Raw genomic sequence first — 20,987 nt, 5'->3', positions numbered from 1 at the left:
TCCATCTGTCCAATGGGCAGCTTCACACATCCGTCCACATCAGACCCACCAACAAGCAACAGTACCTCCATTATGACAGGTGCCACCCATTCCATATCAAACAGTCCCTTCCCTACAGCCTAGGCCTTCGTGGCAAATGAGTCTGCTCCAGTCCTGAATCCCTGAACCATTACACCAACAACCTGAAAACAGCTTTTGCATCCCGCAACTATGCTCCCGACCTGGTACAGAAGCAAATAACCAGAGCCACTTCCTCATCCCCTCATCCCCTCAAACCCAGAACCTCTCACAGAAGAACCCCAAAAGTGCCCCCCTTGTGACAGGAGACTTCCCAGGACTGGATCAGACTCTGAATGTGGCTCTCCAGCAGGGACACGAGTTCCTCAAATCCTGTCCCGAAATGAGATCCATCCTTCATGAAATCCTCCCCACTCCACCAAGAGTGTCTTTCCGCCGTCCACCTAACCTTCGTAACCTCTTGGTTCATCCCTATGAAATCCCCAAACCACCTTCCCTACCCTCTGGCCCCTACCCTTTTAACCGCCCCCGGTGTAAAACCTGTCCCATGCACCCTCCCACCACCACCTACTCCAGTCCTGTAACCCGGACTGTGTACACGATCGAAGGCAGAGACACGTATGAAAGCACCCACGTGATTTACCAACTGACCTGCCTACACTGTGAGGCTTTCTATGTGGGAATGACCAGCAACAAACTGTCCATTTGCATGAATGGACGCAGGCAGACAGTGTTTGTTGGTAATGAGGATCACCCTGTGGCTAAACGTGCCTTGGTGCACAGCCAGCACATCTTGGCACAGTTTTACATCGTCCGGGTTATCTGGATTCTTCCCACTAACACCAACCTATCCGAACTCTGGAGATGGGAACTTGCCCTTCAATATATCCTCTCTTCCCGTTATCCACCAGGCCTGAATCTCCGCTAATTTCGAGTTGCTGCCACTCATAACTCACCTGTCTTTCAACATCATCTTTGCCTCTGCACTTCCGCCTCGACTGACATCTGCGCCCAATCTCTTTGCCTTTAAATATGTCTGCTTGTGTCTGTAATATGTGTGGATGGATATGTGCGTGTGTGCGAGTGTATACCTGTCCTTTTTTCCCCCCTAAGGTAAGTCTTTCCGCTCCCGGGATTGGAATGACTCCTTACCCTCTCCCTTAAAACCCACATTCTTTCATCTTCCCTCTCCTTCCCTCTTTCCTGACGAAGCAACCGTGGGTTGCGAAAGCCCGAATTTTGTGTGTATGTTTGTGTTTGTTTGTGTGTCTATTGATCTGCCTGCGCTTTCGTTTGGTAAGTCACATCATCTTTGTTTTTAGATATATGTTACACTTATTTACATTCAGGGTCCAGGACCAGACCCTGCACCATTCATCAATCATCTGCAAGTCATTCTGCAATGCAGTTCAGTCTTCTGCCGTTTCTGCTTTCTTATAGACAAGTGAATCATCTGTGAACATTCTTAAAGAGCTTCCGACACTTCCTACTAGATCTTTTATGTACACTGTAAACAGTAATGGTCCTATCACATTTCCGTGGAGTACTCCGGAAATGACATTTACATTTGTCAATTTTGTTCCATGAAGAGTGATGTGAGTTCTGTCTGAAGGGATGTCCTGAATCCAGTTCCAAATCTAGTCAGATGCTTGGTAAGCTCATCTCCCCCTCCCGCTAAACATCAGTGTGAGATTCTCCTGCAAAACAATGCAAGATTGGATTCTGCTGTTTTAAAGAAGGGAAGAACTGGAGGAAATTCACTGAGAAACGCCGGAACACCCTTACGGTCCAGATTTATCACCTGTGATGACCAAATGTTTGGACTGCTGAAACAATAACTCGAACTTCAGTTTTATGACAGAGCATCACTAGAGGAGTCTGTGCGGACTTGGCTGCGCCCATGTCCCTTGTGCTTCTTTGAGGAAGGCATCAAAAAGTTGCCAGTTTGATGGCAAAAATGAGTACCAAAGTGACCGGGCTATGTAGAAAAATGAGGTGAGTGTATCTTTCTTTTGATTCAGTAAAGTTTACAAAAAACAGTTTCAGTTCCTATTTGATCTCCCCTTGTACATTAGTACTGTGCAAGCCACTGTACAGTCCATGGCGAAGAGTACCTTGTACCACTACTCATTCCCTTCCCTGTTCCATTTGCAAATGGAGTGACAGAGGAACGTTTGCCAAGATGCTTCCATACAAACTCTAAAATTACTTATCTTGTCATTGCAGTCCTTACAGAGAGATACATTGGTGAGAGTAGAGTTGTTCTGCAGTCAGAAGGAAAAGGCATTTTTTCTGTTCTTTGTCAGTAATGTTTCATGAAAAGATTGTAGTCTTCCCTCCATGGATTCCCATTTGAATTCATGAAGCAGTTTTATAATTCTTGCATGTCAAACAAATCTACCTGCTACAAACCTAGCAGCAATCCTTTGAATTGCACCAATGTCTTCCTTTCACCTGTCCTAGGGGGGATCCCAAATGCTCCAGCAGTGCTTTGAGATAGTTCCTTGAACAATTTTGGGAAGAAACCCATTCGAAGTCTGTTAATGGTGTATAGTAAAACATCTCTTTCTAGAAACATGCCACCAGCCAATGCAGAACACTGTTTCTTGTGTAATCATCACTGTCAGTGCCCTCTTCTATATCATGCCTGAGAACATATTCCATATGCTCAGACCTTCATTAGCCCCTCATCCATTATTTGTAGGATATCATGCAAGAAAGGGGCAAGCTTGAATTTCACATAAAAGATACTTCTTAAATCTATGCTATGTGGGCAGAAACTTTGTCTCAAAGAAATTTGTTATATTTGAACTTAGAATCTACATCTATATTCTGCAAACCACAGTCAAGTTCTTGGCAGAGGGTATGCACAAGAGTTCAGCAGAAAACAGATGTAAAGGTAGGTCTGTTGGTCTGTAATTTTGTAGTAAGAATCATCTACCCTTCCTCTATACAGATGTAAGTTGCACTTTTTTCCTTATCACTTGGTATTTTGCACTGGGCAGGAGATCTATGATAAATGCAAATCCAATATGGGGCCAGTGTGGAAGAAACTGAATTGGCATTCCATCTGGACCTGGTTACTTATTTGTTTTCTACTTTTCCAGTTGCTTTTCAGTGCCAGGGATACCCATTTCTGTCCCCCCCCATTCAGGCGTCTGTGCAATGGTCAGATGATGGTTTGTCTGTATGTTTCTCCTGCATCAGTGAGTTTTAAAACTTGAAATTTCAATTTCAGCTCAGCTTTCCTTTTACTGCCTTTTATTGCCACACTAGACTTGTTGGCAAGTGACTGAGTAGAAGTCTTCGATTCTGTGAGTGATTTTACATGATGTATGTCCAGAAAGTAAGTATTGTTTTGGAAAAAAGCTTCATAAAAACACTTTTTGAAACCAAAATTCATTTTTACTAGAAACACATTTTTAAACTATTATTCTACACAGTTTCCACCATTGTTCACACGTCTCGTAGTGGGAAACCAATTTTTCTATTCACTCTTTCTAGAAACATGACACCAGCCAATGCAGAACACTGTTTTTTGTGTAATCATCACTGTCAGTGCCCTCTTCTATATCATGCCTGAGTTCAAGAACAAATCTTAGTCAGAAGAAAGTGAGATCGGGGCTGTGTGGTGGGTAATCAAACACCTCCCAAATGAATTGTTAAATAAGATTTTGAGTGACATCAGCAAAATAGGGACATAGTTGACATCAAGCAACACAATACCTTGACTGAGCATTCCACACCTATTGTTATTTTATTATTTTTTTTAAATTGAGCACCAAAGTTTTCCCAGTATTGCACATTGACAGTTTCGCCTCTGGGAACAAGTCAACCAGAATGCCCATTCTGTCAGAGAACGCAGCGCACATGATTTTTTTGTGCTGACAGCATTTCTTTGAATCTTTATTCTTTTTTGGGGGGCGGGGTGGAACTTCACTGCCTCCACTCCATCTTTTGTTTTGATTCTTGAGTGACATGACAAACTTAAGTTTCATCACTACTCATAATTCTGTTTAAGCATTCATCTTAATCACTGTATCAGGTAAGAAATGTCAAATGACTGCCAATTCACTTTGCTTTGTGGACACCCATAAGCATTTTCAGAACCCAGTGGGAACACAATTTGTGAAAATTTAAGCGATTTGCGACAGTCTTGCATAAAACAGATTTTAAAATTTGGGTAACCTTATTACAAAGCATTCTTATTGTGAATCAAATATTTTCACTAATATTCTCACTCACTTCAACCAAACAATCACTGACAACAGAAGGGCACCCAATCTTGCTTCACCATGGATATTAGTTTGTACCGCATATTCCATCAATCATTAAATTTTCACTGTAAACTGTCTAAGAGTTCTTAATGATTTTCAGCTAGCTTAACATTCATTACGTTCGATTTTCAGCTAGCTTAACATTCATTACATTCAAAAACTGTATTACAGAACACACTCACAGTTGTCAAACTCAGAGATTGCCTTAAACATTTTGAATGGTCACTAAAAATATGCAAACACAGCACAATCTGGCTGTAGTGGTGTCAGTAGAAAGACAGTGAACCAGAGAAATGAGTGAGAATGTGTAGAACCGATCCTAGTGCTGCAGAATGAAATGGCTCTTACTTTCTGGATACACTTCATAGGACTAGAATTTGCTTGGGTTCTCAGTAAGATCTTTTGCTAATTAATCATGGTGGAAATTCTTGTATGCTTTGTGCTCCAGTCTTTTTATACACACACAAATTTCTACTATCTTTCACCTATCAACATTTTACCATTTGAGGGTGCAATAATCTCTTGTTTCCTCAGCATTTTCTGAGTTTTGTATTTAACTACAGTGTTTATTTTCCATTGTTAATAAAATTACTCGGCACATACTTCTACAGAGCACTGTTTACAGTTTAAACCTCAACCAAAAATGTTCCACATCCATTATATTGGAAATAAATGACATCTTGCCATTAACTACTTGTCTGCTCTCTCGAACATAAAAATTCTCCTAGCCTTCTTAATTAATTTATTAGCTTAACAATTGTCGCTATGATACCATGATCACTAGTTCCTTTCTCTGTACTGACACGGTCTATAAGATCAGGCCTGTTTGTAGTTACAAAGGCTAAAATATGTACATTGTGTGTGGGTTTTTGAACTTGCTGCTCAAGACAGTTTTCAGAAAATGTGTTCTGAACTACTACGCAAGACTGTCCGTGCCACCTGCAGTGAATACATACCTGTTTATGTGACAGTCTGTGATCTGAGTACTTCCGTCTATTGATGTTAAACTTTCTTTGAATGATTCTGCAACAGTTATGGTTGAATGGGGTGGCTGTTGGAAACATCCAGTGATTACCGTGAGTTCACCTAGGCCACTTACTTACATCCCGGTAACATTGCAGTGAGACTCGGTTTTGACATTCATAGACTTTATATTTTTGTCAACTGCAATGAACAGTCCCATCTTCCAAGGTATAGAACCTATCTTTTTCATATATGTTCTGAGCCTTGGTAAATATTTTGGATTTTTCTATTCAGGTTTCTTCCATGTCTCCATTCCAAGTATTATTTGTGTACTACAGCTGTAGGACAGTAAATTCAGGGACTTTGTTGTAAATGCTTCGGCAATCTTAACGCATACAACACTAGACACTGAAAATGTGAAAAAACTGGCTAGTTTCTTTGTCCTGAAAGTTGGTTAGTATTCGTACAGCAAAACTAGCTGACTAGTTCTCAGCAGCTCTTCTTCTTCTCTCTCTCTCTCTCTCTCTCTCTCTCTCTCTCTCTCTCTTTCTCTTTCTCTCTCTCTCTCTCTCTCTTTTTGCCCCCTGCATGCTCCATTGTTGAGTTGAGAGAGAAGAGCACTGTTATTATGTACTTCATTATGTAAACATCTTTCCTCAATCACTATGTTGCGATGCTGCTTTCTGAGCTCACTTGGTGTGGATTTAGCCTTCAATAGGTATTTAAAGTTCAGGACTTGTGATTGACTGGCATTCAGCTTTGGGCAGGCCCAAGTTCTGAATTTTGGGAAGCTTTTCATATATTTGATTTTCATTTATTCTTTTACGGTACAGTTCAAGAATGTGTTTTGGTGGCTGTTTAAGGTCTGTGTAGTATCAGTGCTTTTACGCATCTCTCTTCTGTTGCTGTGATTGCCTGACCTGCATGCATTTACTCACATTGGAATGGAGGTGTAGGTCATGCTTCACAGAACTTTATAAGGAAGGTGTCTTGTGTGGCAGCTGAAATATGCACTTAGTGTTAACTGTCTGTATTATCCTGTCAATTTTTATGGCTGTGCTACCAGTGAGGAGGATTAACATGATCACAATAATGTTTTATTCCTATTTTGTAATCTTCAGAATGGCCATTTTTGGCTTTAAGGCACCTTTTTCTCCATAAAATGTTTTTTAGTTGGTTTACACTTGTTGTTAAATTTACAGTGTGTTGATAGCATCTGGGACGTGTAGTTACAACTCCATTGTTTTCTCTTTGTAAATATTGTGACCCATTGAAGACTTACACATACCAGTATCAAAATATTGTAAAATATATTTAATACTATGCCACAATGCTGATTTGTTGAGGGAAAAAAAATCTTCACAAAATATCTGTTATATCTTGGAACCTAACTTTGCTACTTTTTCATCTGTCTTTGCCCCTGTCAGTCATGAAGTACTCATAGATTGGAAAAAATAAAGAGAGAAACGAGTGATATTTGAAAAAAATGTGTTGTGATTTAGCTAGTTACTGAAATATACATTCAACTTACTCATCATTAAAGCAAGTGGCCCAATAACCTTTTTTCTCTTCTCGAGAGACATGTTTCATTATAACAGTTACTGAGTAAATATCAGTTTCTGCTGTGATCATTTCCTTAAGCACCATTTGTTTGTCTAGTGCTAGGAAGTCAACATCTTTTACCTATTTCCCACTTTTGTATCACTGTTAGTAGTAAAATTTTCTAACTGCCCATTGATTCCTCAATAATGATGAATTATAAATCAGGGAAGTAACTTTACAAAGTGTATTAAAGCAAATATAATGTATATAACAGAACACAGCAATTGCAGTGGCATTTGTATACACTTGTACAAAGTGTGTCTTAGGCTTAGCATTATTGTGTAAATAACTTATATTATTCAAGTAGTGTGCTCAGTTTTGTTCCCAAAATTATTCACAAGTGTGTGTGTGTGTGTGTGTGTGTGTGTGTGTGTGTGTGTGTGTGTGTGTGTGTGTGAGAGAGAGAGAGAGAGAGAGAGAGAGAGAGAGAGAGAGAGAGAGAATTGACAGATGCACTGCTAGGGTTACATGGAAGAAAGATGATTGTTTTATCACCTAAGTTTTTCCATCTGCAGCATTCTGTCATCAAAGTTGTGCTTCCTACAAGCACCACCATTCTGCATACATTGCCTTCATTGTAGTTGCAGTACCTGTCCATCTATTGTCTAATTAATTTGCATGTATTTTGCAACCGGTACTATTGTCAATTCCTGTGTTTCTTTGTGCCAAGATTTTATTGTACTATTTTTTGCTATTGTTTTGTCACTTTTTTCCATACCATTGGCCTCTCTAAATACTGTGTGTATTAGAGAGGTGTACAAAAATATGAAAAGACCAAAACCACAACACAGTACTGTGCATTAGGAAAACCATTGGCATTCAAGACAGCTTCCAGTCATCTAGAATGGGTAAAATTGGGTCCTGTATGATTTTCAAGAACATTTTATACCATTCTTCTTCAAAAATAGTGGCAGGTAATGAAGATGAAGGTGGATAGTGATCATACACCCTTCCCTCCAAAGCAGACCACAAAGAGTCAGCTATTGAGATCTGGTGACTCGTGGCTAAGGGGGATGCGACAATTCATTCTCATGCTCACAAAACCGGTCCTGGAGATAGCAAGCTGTGTGGAACAACACACTATCACCATGGGGGAACAGACATTGTACCATAGGATGGATCTGATCAGCCAGAATGATTATGTAATCCTGGGCAGTACTGTAACTGTGGAGAGTGAGCATGGGGCCCTTGGAATTCTGTGACATGGCTGCCTAAATTATCACTGAAATCATATCATGTTTGACTCTTTGGATGTCAACTAGGCCAGGAATTGGAAAAAATACGAAAAAAAAGACTCATTTGACCAGTGATTCTCCCATTGCTCCATAGCCCAGGTTTTATGACTTTGGCTCCATCTTTTACCTTTTATAGTCATTTACATCACTGATGTGTTTCAAATTCCACCCTGCACTAAAATTCTCAGCTTATAGAGCTGCCTTAGTGTTATTTTGGTGCTGACAGGATTCACGAGTGTGGCATCCAGTTCTGCAGTGATTTATGCAGACATTGTCCTCTTTTTTTTAAAAAAAAAATCATATTCCTCATAAATGACAATCTGTAACAACCATTGTGACTTAGTGCACATTGAAACTTCCTGGCAGATTAAAACTGTGTGCCCGACCGAGACTCGAACTCGGGACCAAAGGCAAAGGTCCCGAGTTCGAGTCTCGGTCGGGCACACAGTTTTAATCTGCCAGGAAGTTTCATATCAGCGCACACTCCGCTGCAGAGTGAAAATCTCATTCTGGTTAGTGCACATTGTTTTTCTGCTTTAACTGTATGTAGTATAAATCTTCAGTATGGTGTCTCTTGGAATACCGAACACTACAGCTACCTTGGTTATGGAAGCACCCACTATACAAGCACCAACGATTTTTCCATATTGAATTCACTGGCGTAATATGCTCACAACTAGACAGAACTCTGTTCTGACCACGACTGACACTTGTAATATATTGAGAAATTGCACAGGTGCCGTTGCTGGACAATCCAACAGCACAACATGCATGCTTGGCTAATATCTACATTGATGTTGAAGCATGCACTTTTTTGCTGTTGTGGTGTTTGTATATTTTTGTCCAAAGCCAGTGTTTAGAATAGGGAAGGAGTCTGTCGCCTTTCCAGGACCCACGTACATCACAGCTGCAGAAGAACATGCCTGCATATTCTATCAGTCCTTCATATGAAACACTTCAGAAGACACATGTTATTTACAATCTTGGAAGTGCTCAGTGACTATCAGTAAAGTGGCTGAGTGCATGAATGGACACATTAACCTTCCTCAGGGACTTCAAGCTCCCATTTACGGAGCATGCTCTGCAGCATGACTCTAAGGATCTAGATGACTGCTACACCATCTGGGCCATTGGATCCTACCACCCAGTACCAATTTACCTTAACATTGGAGATAGGAAAATTTTCTCCAACTGTTTATGCATCCCATATCACCCACCTGCACTTGACCTTTGTTTATAACTACCCAGTTTTTCCCATAAGTAGATTTTTTAAATTAGTACTAATTTTTTCTACTCAGTAAGTTACTCTATTACTGTTTTATCTTCATTGTTCTCTCATTGTATCCTCATTTCCTTTCTTCTTAATTCAACATGACTACTCAATCTGTCCTTTCTATCATGTCTAAACAGAAACTGACACAATGCTTACGTTTGTAATGCATTTGACCTCTTCCTGTTTTTTGCACAACACCCTTCACCTTTCTCTCCCTTGTGCTCACCACAGTGAGGTTTCTATCAATCTCAGATCGTAGTGAACTGTCGTCTTCTCAAATTATCCACAGCCTATTCTTCTTTCCTCTCTGGAGGAAACTGAAAGTTCTGAAAGGTAGATATTGTTTCTATTGTATTGTGTTCACTATGTTCAAAATTAGTTATTCAAATTTTCAGAAGAATAATTGTTCACACCAAAACAAGGAAAATAGTTGATATAAATTTGTATCTGAAAATCCTTCATTATTGAGTTATTACTCGAAGTTTATGTTCAGTATACTTCAAGGTAAAATCCAACTGAAGATTATAACCAAAAATAGAAATTGATTTTGTTACTACTGGTGCAAGTCAAACTGCTGGTACACTCATTGTTTTGTCCTGCTGATGGGTCACTACACAGACTTTACATTTGACATTTGTGTGCATGTAAGGCTAGTCTGTCTTGAATCTGATAAATATTCTGTTTGGCCGTGACAAAATAATAATTTCATGACCAGACAATAATTTTTGTGTACAGCTGTGCACATGATACTGTAAATACGGCTGTGCAGATGTACCATGATGCATTTCTAAGCAGAGGACAGTGTAGTCATCTAGTCATTGCAGCTGCCTTTTGTTGTTTTGATGGCACAGGACCTGTAGCAACACAAATGATGGATTGAGGTAGACCAGGAAGTACACATTCTGCAGGCTGTTGAAGGCAGTTGGTGTGCGATCCTGCCCACTCATCTCATATAGGGTACCTAAAGGATGCTGTGTTCTCAGAATGCTACACAGTAATTCAAGCAAAATCACATTAATAGTTTTGTTACAAATAAGAAGATTGACAATACTTACCTTAGAATTTACAATGGTGTTGCAAGCAATGGGCGACATGCAAACAATCAGTCCTTTCCTGTATACAAGGTCCATGTAAGCAGTCAATATGGATCACATGTCACTGCTATCGTAGTGCTCTCCTAGTACTGTGACAGGAATGTCCGGCCGAGGCTGGCAGGAGAGACGTTTATATTCACTTTGTCTAGATGCTGCTGCTGTCATGGTGACGTCCTGGTCAGCGCGCTATTGGCTGACGTCATCTCACAACCTTCTCTGGTTGTGCGTTCTTAGTCTTCGTGCCAGCACTTGTCTATACACCAGAACATTCTTCCCCCCCCCCCCCCCCCCCCCCCAGGAGTGTGGACACAAAGCCAGGCTAGAAGCTCTGGCTGCAGGGGACTTCAAGCTTCCGGCCGTACCTCACCATTCAGCCTGCACTCTGGTAGAAACCTCTCCTGGAAATATACTGTGAAGCAGTAGTCAAATGCCTGACCCCTTAAACAGGTGTCCATTACGTTTTTACAATAAATACTTACTATCCCAAAGATAAGTTACTCCAGAACATTATTCTATATGATGCCATTGTATGAAACTCTAGAAAATATGTCAACTTACTGATTTGTCTCTCCGAAAGATTTGCAATGCTTCTAGGTGCAAATTTGCTTTTTCTGGTATAAATTCTCAACACCACCACAGACGTCTAAGAATTTTGAAACTTTTTTGTTTTCTCACCATGTATTACACTTACCACTATTAGTGTAGAGAACTAAATATGTTGTGTCTGTTTAAGACGGAGAGTGAGACCATTCGCAGAAAACCAGTCAATGATACTTCTGAGAACATCGTTTACCATTCCTTCTGTTGCTGTATTTAAGTGATTCAAAGGTCTGACAGGCAGGTGGGCAAGTGGGTAGGAGATGACTGATTGTGTGGCCTGCATTTCTGCTGATATAAGTCATTTGTATTATCTGCGGAGTTACCTGAAACAATAAATTTATACAGCAAACATTTGTGATGCAGAGACGCTTGACCGACTCGTCACGAAAGTGAGCAAACCATTCAATACCATGTGTAGGTGTTTGAAAGGCAGTGATGCTTTGTGATGATGTAAAGAGTGGGGACATTATGAGAGAACTGTGCAGAGAACTACATAAAAATATTTTTTCATAGTTCTGAAACTAAGGATTTTTGAACACGTGAACATGCGCATATGGGGACTTGGTGTCAGAATATATATATCTCCCCCCCCCCCCCCCCCCCCCACACACACACACATATACAAAAGGCTTATTTCTGTTAGACTTTTTATAAGTCCTCTGTAAATGAATGACGCATTCTGTTTACATTATATTGGCTATGACTAGAAGTGATTTCCAGTCTGTGAGCACTTTACAGTTGGTTTCCAATTTACACTACACATTTGGTTATACCTGCTGCTGCTTCTCCTCCTCCTCCTCCTCCTCCTCCTCTTCCTCTTCCTTTCTATGACAGGTTAACTTTTCCTGCATCTCTTATCATCCATATACTAAAATTTTCCTTCATTTGGCAATTGAGTTTTTATATATCATCTAAACTTTCCAGCACGTTTTGGTTGTAGACTTTGTGCTGATATTTGATATCAAAAAGCATATTTTATTGAATAAATATTTCTTCCCCACGTCCTCCATCTTATGTCATCCTAAGTTGGGTCACGTGATTGAATGTTGTTGCTTAGGCGGTTGAGTTCTGTCACTGTTCTCCTGTGGCTTTGCGAGTTTTGACATTGAGTAATTCACTGCTCTGCTCTCTGCTACTCAACATCATTTTTGTCTTTGTTTTGTTTAACCCTGATGCAAATCCTGTCCATTCCATTCAGCAGATTTTCTATGCCCTTCTGTGTTTGGCCAGCAGATGGTGTTGCCTCTGAATATATTAACATTGGTTTGTGTGTGACCTGTTCTTTCATTTTTTTCTTTAACTTTATTTCAGTTGGTCCTTAACTTTCTTAAGATGCAAAATTAAAAAAAAAAAAAAAAAAAAACGATGTTGTTATTGTATTCTGTATTTTACGCTGTTCTTTCTGGGTTTTTGTACATTTAATTTCACCTCACACTGTCAGGCTTTCTTCCTGTATTAACTATTCATAGAAAGGTTTTGTAGTTTTTCTCTCTCCCTTTTTCCATTAATATGTTGAAGTTCAAAATTAAGTCTGAGGAGTGGATCTGACCTTTTCTGAAGCCACAGCCATTTGTCTTGTACCTCTTTAATTCCACCTGTCTACCTCACTGCATATTGTCTTACTCCATTTACAACTGAGGACTGTTTTTTCATAACTCACTTTCTGTAAAACTAATATTTCAGGAAAGACAAAAGACTGTTACAGGATTTGTATACGGATGAGAATTATTCAAAATTCACTTGTAATGTACAGGGTGAGGCATAAAGGATGAACAGTTTTCAAATGAACAATACATCATTAGGAGTGCTGAAAAAATCTTTAATTACATAATAACACTCAAATAATGTTGCCATTTAACAAAAGTAATGCTTGAAAACATGATGTCCCAGGTGACACACTTACCAAGGCGCTCTCGGAAGCTGGCTTCAACTCTCTGCAACATGCCTCTGTCTATTCAGACGATTTCCACTCTAACAGCTTCCTTCAATTCTTCAAGTGTACGTGGCTTATTCATGTACACACATGATATGAGGCAGCCCCACAAAAAGCAGTCACACATGGATAGGTCAGGGAACGAGGAGGCCAATGAATGTCCCCTAACTGGGAAATAATTCTACCACGAAAAACAATCTTAATTGCTTCCGTAGTCAATCTTGTCGTGTGAGCTTCGCTCCATTCTGCTGAAACCACACTGACCGGATAGGAATATGTTATCTTTTTAATTCAGGTAGGAAGGATTCATTGATCATCTCTCTCTCTATATATATACCGTTCAGAGGTTACAGTTACAGTGTACTTGTTTTCATCTTGGAAAAAGTATGGACCAATAACATATGTAGCTGTCACAGCACAACAGAGTGTCACCTTGGGACTATGTAATGGTTTCTCAAGCAGTAGTTCTGGGTTTTCACTGGCCCAATAATGACAGTTCTGCTGATCTACAATTCCATTCAAATGGAAATGAGCTTCACCACTCATAAGCAAAATAATCTTGTCATTTTGCTCAAATATAGCCTCCATTTCTTGGGCAAAATTTAGCCACTGTTCATAATTTCTTGGGTTTAATTTTTGCACAAAGACCATTTTGTAGCGATGAAATGTTAGGTTAGTATGAAAAATATGCCTTACCGAGCGATTACTGAGGTGCAGCTCAGCCAAATGCCTTCTAGCAGATCGACCAAGACTACAGAGTATGGCTGTATGGCTTGCCGAACTCTTTCCACATTTTCTTGTGTCCCAACTGAGCAAGGAGCTCCTGGTGGTTTTTTGTTCATAAATGTTCCTCGTGTTCGAAATGATTCTACCCAAAGTAAAATGTTGTTAAGAGTGGGAACACTATCATGTCTAGCGAGATAGAAATGGCTATGAAGCTGCACTGCAACGATAGTCTCACTGCTGCGCACAAACTATTGTAGCTAAACACATGATGTTACACAGTCCATGGCTCCATGACTTTGACGAAACAAAATGGCAGGTGCTACCGATCACATTACCACATCATTCCCCCCACTCAGACCGCCTGAGCCTGAATACTAGCTGTTCTAAAAATGTCCATCCTTTCTGCCTCACCCTGTATTAATTTGTAGAGAGCAATTCATACATCCATAAATCAAAAGAAAAATTTTCATACATAAATTAAATAAAAGGCCACGAAAATATAAAATTGCACCAAAACTAACTATCTGCCTAGCTTATTGATGTACAACTTTCTTCCTTATCGTCCATTTACTAAAGACACAATAAATATACAAATAGAACTTTGTAATGTATAAATGATGTAGAATACAGTAACTGCATTAAGTCAAACAATTAAATATTTAAAGTCAATCCAGTTAATATGTTTGTAGTCCAGTGTGTCACTCTGTTTCCTCAACATCTAAATTTCCTACCACATCTCTTGTATTTGCACTATCCAAAGCATCTTTCTGCTACAATATATTTTTGATAGGACTTCATGACGTTGTTGGGTATTTCAGTGAACTTGATCAACTCTGCCATATCTCGACTTATTTCCTCCTCCTCCTCCTCCTCCTTCTCCTTCTTCTTCTTCTTCTTCTTCTTCTTCTTCTTAGTCCTTGAGGATCCCTACTACAGTTGACTCCCACAATATGTATATCTAATACAAATTTGATCCTTGAAGTTGGAATGCTTTTTGTACTGAATAACTCGATCTTTAGCAAAGCTGAATGGCAATTTTTACTTCAAAATACTGCAGGACTTCTATTTGAGACCTTTCATATTCCAATCATCGAGCAATACTTTATCACCGTGGATTCTGAGAATCTCATGATGCTGCTTAGGTGACTTAATTTCTTCTTTCTCTCTGTACTTTTTCCTCCTTGCCAAATGCCCAATCGGGAGGCATTTAGCTGTGCTCTTATGTTAGAAAGTCTTTGGATTTTTCCTGGAATCTTGATAAAGTTGCTGTTCTTGTTTTGTGAAATGAAATGCATGAATCGTTTAAAATTCATAGAACTCTAATTGAAAATGGCAATATTAAAATAAAAAGACTATTCACACTACCAAAATTGGCTCTTAGAAAGGGAATTTTGCTATGTAAATTTTGTTGTGAAAGCAAGTTTTGGAAGACATTTGGTAGCTTCTAACCATGGAAGTAACAGGGTTTTGTTCTGAATAAGAAAGGCAGCTATCTCAAGTAGTGTATGCTATAAAAGAAAACATTTTGGCTAATTTTGCAGAAAGTGAGTTCTGAAGAAAAAAAGGGTCCTCAGTTTTGGAATGTCAGACTGATTGATTGCCTGCATGTTTATCTACTTACGTTGTGTTCAGTAGCGTTATGACACTGCATACATAGAAGTGCTGTATATTTAGTCATTTACTGTTCAAACATTTTGAAGAGCAGTTAACATATACACCTACGGCCAGTAGGAAAAGAAATTGCACCCAATCAATATTGATCGCTAATATTTCAGTGCTTTAGACAACATAAACCACTGAATTACACTGACAAATGTGGATCTAGAAGATATGCACTAATCTGATAATTATCATTTGTCTTGGAGAATAATTACAGAGACAAACTAGGCGCTGTGTCACATTTCTAACTTGAAATCAAGCAGTGGTGAGTATCTAACAGATGATGAATAATGCTAACCGTCTACAAATCATTGTATGGAATGTTAGAATCTTCTATTTACTTACTTTTTTAAGTGTGTGTGTGTGTGGGGGGGGGGGGGGGGGGAGAGATAAGAACTAACAGAGAATGGTGAATTGTATGAAATTAATAGTTATTAGTAACATGGATTAAAAGGAGGACAAGTGCTTCTGGTGAAGTGACTACTGAAGTAGTAGCAACATTGTCAGTAAATGCTACATTGTGTGTTGACATGGTCGTGGAAAAAAGGGTGGGTGACAGTAATTTATAGTAGAGTTAACAGTAACCAAATTACCTTTCTCATTATTGCCGTGAAGCTAAAGTCAACTACTATTTTACAATGGTGGTGGTGGTGGTGGTGGTGGTGGTGGTGGTGGTGGTGGTGGTGAAGGCGGTGGGGGCGGCATTAGGGAAGTGGTGAAATGTGTGAAGTGAGAAGAAAATTTCTTTTTCTTGGAAATTTTCAACAGTGACCAAGAGAGAAAATATTACCGTACATGCTTATTGGAGATTATGGACTGGGAAGAAGGGATGGGGGATGAGCGAGGACGACGTTTTTGGAATTCTGTGACAGATTTAAACTGCTCATGGTAAACATCCTTTTCAAATCAGAAAAGGTTGTAGCATATCCGCTACAGTCGCAGGTTCGAATCCTGTCTCGGGCTTGGATGTGTGCGATGTCCTTAGGTTAGTTAGGTTTGAGTAGTTCTAAGTTCTAGGGGACTGATGACCACAGATGTTAAGTCCCATAGTGCTCAGAGCCATTTTTTTGTAGCACATACCACAGTATCAGCTAGAGTGAATATTAGTTGTATGGAGATAGAAAAGCAAAATATGAGAGAATGTTCCAAGAATCCGGAGAAATTGCCACTATCTCTATCGTGAATCATATTGAATGGAATTCTGGAGGAGCTCCCCTGCCTCTCACAGTTGTAGTCACATAATAATCAGGACAGCTGGGGCTTGGAAAGTAAGCTGAATGCAAATTAATTTTTTTTCTCTGTGTGTTCACTGTTAAAAATACACGTACTAAGTTGCAAATCAGGAGTAGCCTAATTGAAATTTTTATTTTATGGAATGGAATGCTTTGCATTTGTGAGGAGGATCACCTGAACAAGTATTTGTTCTGCTATTCCTTTTTCTTAATACACAGTTTTGTTCATTACTTTCTATATGAAGTTGAAGCAGACATTGTGTGTATGCCGTGGTAGATCAACAGAAGAGGCAGTAATTAAAAAGAACCTAGCTGTAACACTTTGAGAAGGTATTTCTGACATTAATAGGATATTTTAATTTACCTACGCACTCGAGAGGAGCGCTGTTCACTTTCTGTCAAAAGGACTTAGAAAGTCTGTTTCACAGAGAACTGCCATTGTGCAGTGTCGTTGGTTGATGAAGAAGAGGAGGAGGAGGAATTAGAACTGGGCAATTTAAGAATTTAATCTAAATTTGAGAAAATTAAATGATTTTGTGCAAGACAAGACTTGGTTACGTTCCTTCAGAGCTACCTCCAATTATTCTTATAAGTGTAATACTTGGCATGTGTTCTCTTTCAAATTCATGTGAGATGAAGCAAACTGTAATCTCATAGGTTTTACCTGACAACTACACTTTTTATATGCAGTCTGTATATTGTATTCACTGAATTATCAGTTTTTTTCCCTACATACTGAAATGTTTGTGTAACTTTCTTGGCAGATGTAGGTAAGCATTAAACTGATATACTGTGATGAAAAATTTTCAAAATGTCATGCATCTCTTCCCATACACTGCATTCTGAAGTTAATAACAATAACTTATATTTTTTCTGTCACATGTTGTGTGCAGCACTGATATTAATAAAGGCTAAAGATTACATGATGCATATTGACATACGTTTTTTTTTTGTTTTTTTTTTTCGAACATTTGGTGTGATTGCTACAGAACTTTGTTGCTTGGTGTCGAGTTTATAGTATAAAATGTGTGGTAAAAATTGTTTCAGTAAGGTGGCTTATGACCTGCGTCATTTTAAATTCAGCCACCAAGAGAAGTTGGTGTCTATAATTAGGGAGCGTTAAACTATTGTGGTAAATGACGTGCTAACTTAGAACCCTGATTTTTATAAGTGGCCAAGTTATGAATGTGTTTTCTAGCGATCCGCATGCCTTTCTACGCAATCGATCAGTTTTTATTGTGATTTCAGAGCAATCTGTTGACAGCCGCCAACGCTAGTGATACAACATTACTGTTCGCTCAGCTTCAGCTACGTGTTTTTCATAGATGTAGTAGGACAGTCATCGAATATTTCTTAACTCGATATCTCGATGTCTTTCGGAATGTGCATTGGTCGAAGTAGTATTGATTCCCGTAAGAATGTTGATGTAGCCGTTAAGGGTTTTGCGACGAAATGGGAGATTTTTTTTTGAGGGGCAATCTAGTTTAGTCATAAAGCGCAAATCGGCAATATTTCGTCAAATTATCGACTGTTTGCTACATTATTGTGGCGAAAACACAATACTTTCGCCTGTCCGCCTTCTCTCTAACCGGCGAATTTTTTTTCGCAGAAGTTGCGCCATGTTTAATTTTTTATGATACTGTCGTCTTTCAAGAACATGTTTTTTTCTCAGGTGCAAGTAAAGTCTGAAAAAATGGAAGAAGTGCAGAAATCTACTTACACAGAAGCAATGCAGCAGCATATGGCGCAGATAAATGCAATGCATTGTAAACCTCAGCAAGATGATAAGTCTTCCGACAGAAATGCCGGACAGAAAAATCCAAATTGTCAGAACGGTACCCGCTTGCCTGAGTACCCAACAACACTTAAAGTTCCGCAGGTTTCTCAACCAAATCCAGATATTTATGGCAGTAAACAAGCATCGGAACCGACATTTGTTATTCCCGACGATGGTTTGGGATTCGATGACGGCGTTAGAGTTCTCAGAGCTTTGGGTACATGGTAAGTAATTTTTATTCATAGTATTCTGTGTGACACATTAGTTATTTTTAATATTGTAATTAGGAGGTCGTGTATTACCAACAAGATTCGCCACATAAAATGTATTTAGAAAAGTAATCAGCCCAACAAAGAATGAATAATAAGAACCCGATGTAAATGAAGATAATGGAAACGTTTCATATATATTCTCTTAGTTTTGACGAAGAAGTAATTTTTGTAAGGTGAAGTGCGAATACTAAATTGGTACTAATCGTCTTAAGTGTGACTACATGTTATCAAAGTGTGTCACTTCTGTCTTACATAATTAGTTAGTACTTCAAAAATATAGTGTCAGCATTAATCAAGAGTGTATAGTAAGATCGTGTCAGTTAATTATTTCTGAAGGATATTTGTTATAATTCGTGACTGACACTGTTGTTAAGGGAAAACAAGTTGGAGACATGTGTGATCTGTATTTACACATTATGTTTCTTGAGCTATGTGATTGAACGAGCTGTATATTAGAAATTCCAACCAAATTTGAATTGACAGAGATTGGAGAATTATGGAGGAAAATCAACCTTTCAGACTTGTATTTAATGTAAATGAAAAAAAAAAGGCTATCAAATGGTAGCCAGAATTTTATGTGTGTGTGTGTGTGTGTGTGTGTGTGTGTGTGTGTGTGTGTGTGTGTGTGTGTGTGTGTGTGTGTGTGTGTGTGTGTTTCAGTTTCCTTGGCATGATTTCAGTCTTGTGCTCTTTCACAAAAGTTTTTCTTTTGAATACAGATAAAAGTACAAATATTGAATTAATGGTGATAAAATTTGTTACTCATCTGAACAACTGCCAGTTTTTAGTGACTTAGCTGATGTTAAATGACTAGAAAACCATTATAGGCTTACTTGCACGTTGCTGGGTCTTCTTAAAATAGTTTTTAGATTGTTGACAGCCTAAAATGGTGATGGGTTTTGAAACAATACCTTTGTCAATAACTATATTTTATCCCAAAACTCCTCAGCTGTTACAGCAAAACTGCCACTGATGGGTGCTGGTTAATATATATTTTCAGTCATTGCATTATCGCGATAGTGTAAAGTTTACTAGTGCCACAAAATTATGTTTAGTCAGGTCTTGAGCGTTATGAAGGCAGGCAGGTATACTCCATTTCAGATAACTTAGTGATATCAGTGTTTCATGAGTCGAATGATACGAGCCAGCTGGTAGTAAATTGCAGTAGTTTCCTGTTACTCACTGTAATGTCTGTTGGTTGTGGTGACACTGATCTGTGGTTGAGCTCAAGGTCTAGAGTAGGTGGGAAGGTACATTTTAGTTATGAGTTCGCAAAGCCCCCAAATGTGAAAGCAGAAAATTTAGTTGTGTCAACAAAGAGACTGGTAGCAAAGCCTCATATTTACATCTTTGCCATAATGAAAAATGTAAAGTGGTCCGGAATATTACTTCTACTTCTTTCTGTATGGTGATGGCTATTTTACCATCATATAGTTAATTGCATAGTTTAAAGGAAACAGTGTTACATTAACAAACACGAATTCTTCGTACTGGTGGCTTTTTCATTGTGTGCTGCAGGTGGCAACTTTTAGTGCAGTGAATGATGGCAAGTGAACACCACAAATGAAGCCAGATGATTAGACAAGGTGGCGGAACCAATGAGAAAATAGTTAGATCAACATCATTATATGAAATAGTATACTGAATATATTGTGCAGAGTGTCCTCATATAAAAAAGAATTTAAACTGTACTCTTGGCTTCCTGCATAACTGAAACCATGGAAGTTGGAATTTTTTTGAAAGATACCCCACAAAGTTTACAAAATGATCATTGGACTATGCTGGAGACTAGTGGGTCACCACAACTAACTTTTCTCCAGTCCAATTTGTTCACTTTGCCAACTCTCGACTAAACTATGGAGTCATTCCATGTCAAATCAATACACCTATTTTACCTCACCCTCTTAGATTTTGCTGAAAGTTGGCATACTTATAGTGGGTGCTGAAACTAAGAAAAATACCAAATTTCAATTTTTTACCTCAAACCATTCCTGAAATATGGTCATGTAAACTTTTCAAAAACTGGCCAAAAATGTGTGAACGGACTATTTTAAATTGCCCTACGAGCTGCCCTAATTGAGCTAGAGAACTGGGTAAGGTGTCATTTTGCAGCATTTTTCTTGGTCCTTCCAGTGATAGACAAAAAAACATAGCTTCTAATTAATAACCTTTTTCAAAATGCTAATTAATATTTTGATTTAATTTTTTTACAAAAAGTACATAATTGAAAATTTTCAAAATATTTCCATAACTACTTCATACTGTCGTAAATCACATGGCAAAATACAAATCTCTGATGGTGATGGGTTTATTGTCAAAAAAAAAA

General features: G+C 38.7%; 1 protein-coding gene across 1 annotated transcript in view; it reads left to right on the top strand.

Annotated features, from left to right (window-relative positions):
* The window catches only part of LOC126336601 (zinc finger E-box-binding homeobox 1), a 64,848-nt gene that overhangs the window by 11,391 nt on the left and 32,470 nt on the right, over positions 1-20,987 (top strand). The window contains exon 3 of the mRNA XM_050000468.1: positions 18,285-18,613. Within this exon, the coding sequence (XP_049856425.1) occupies positions 18,285-18,613 (329 nt within the window). The remainder of the gene's footprint in view (positions 1-18,284; positions 18,614-20,987) is intronic.

The sequence above is a fragment of the Schistocerca gregaria genome, chromosome 2 (assembly GCF_023897955.1).
Source record: "Schistocerca gregaria isolate iqSchGreg1 chromosome 2, iqSchGreg1.2, whole genome shotgun sequence".
Lineage (NCBI taxonomy): Eukaryota > Metazoa > Arthropoda > Insecta > Orthoptera > Acrididae > Schistocerca > Schistocerca gregaria.
The sequence above is the reverse complement of the archived record's forward strand: the minus strand, read 5'-3'. Positions and strand labels throughout refer to the sequence as shown.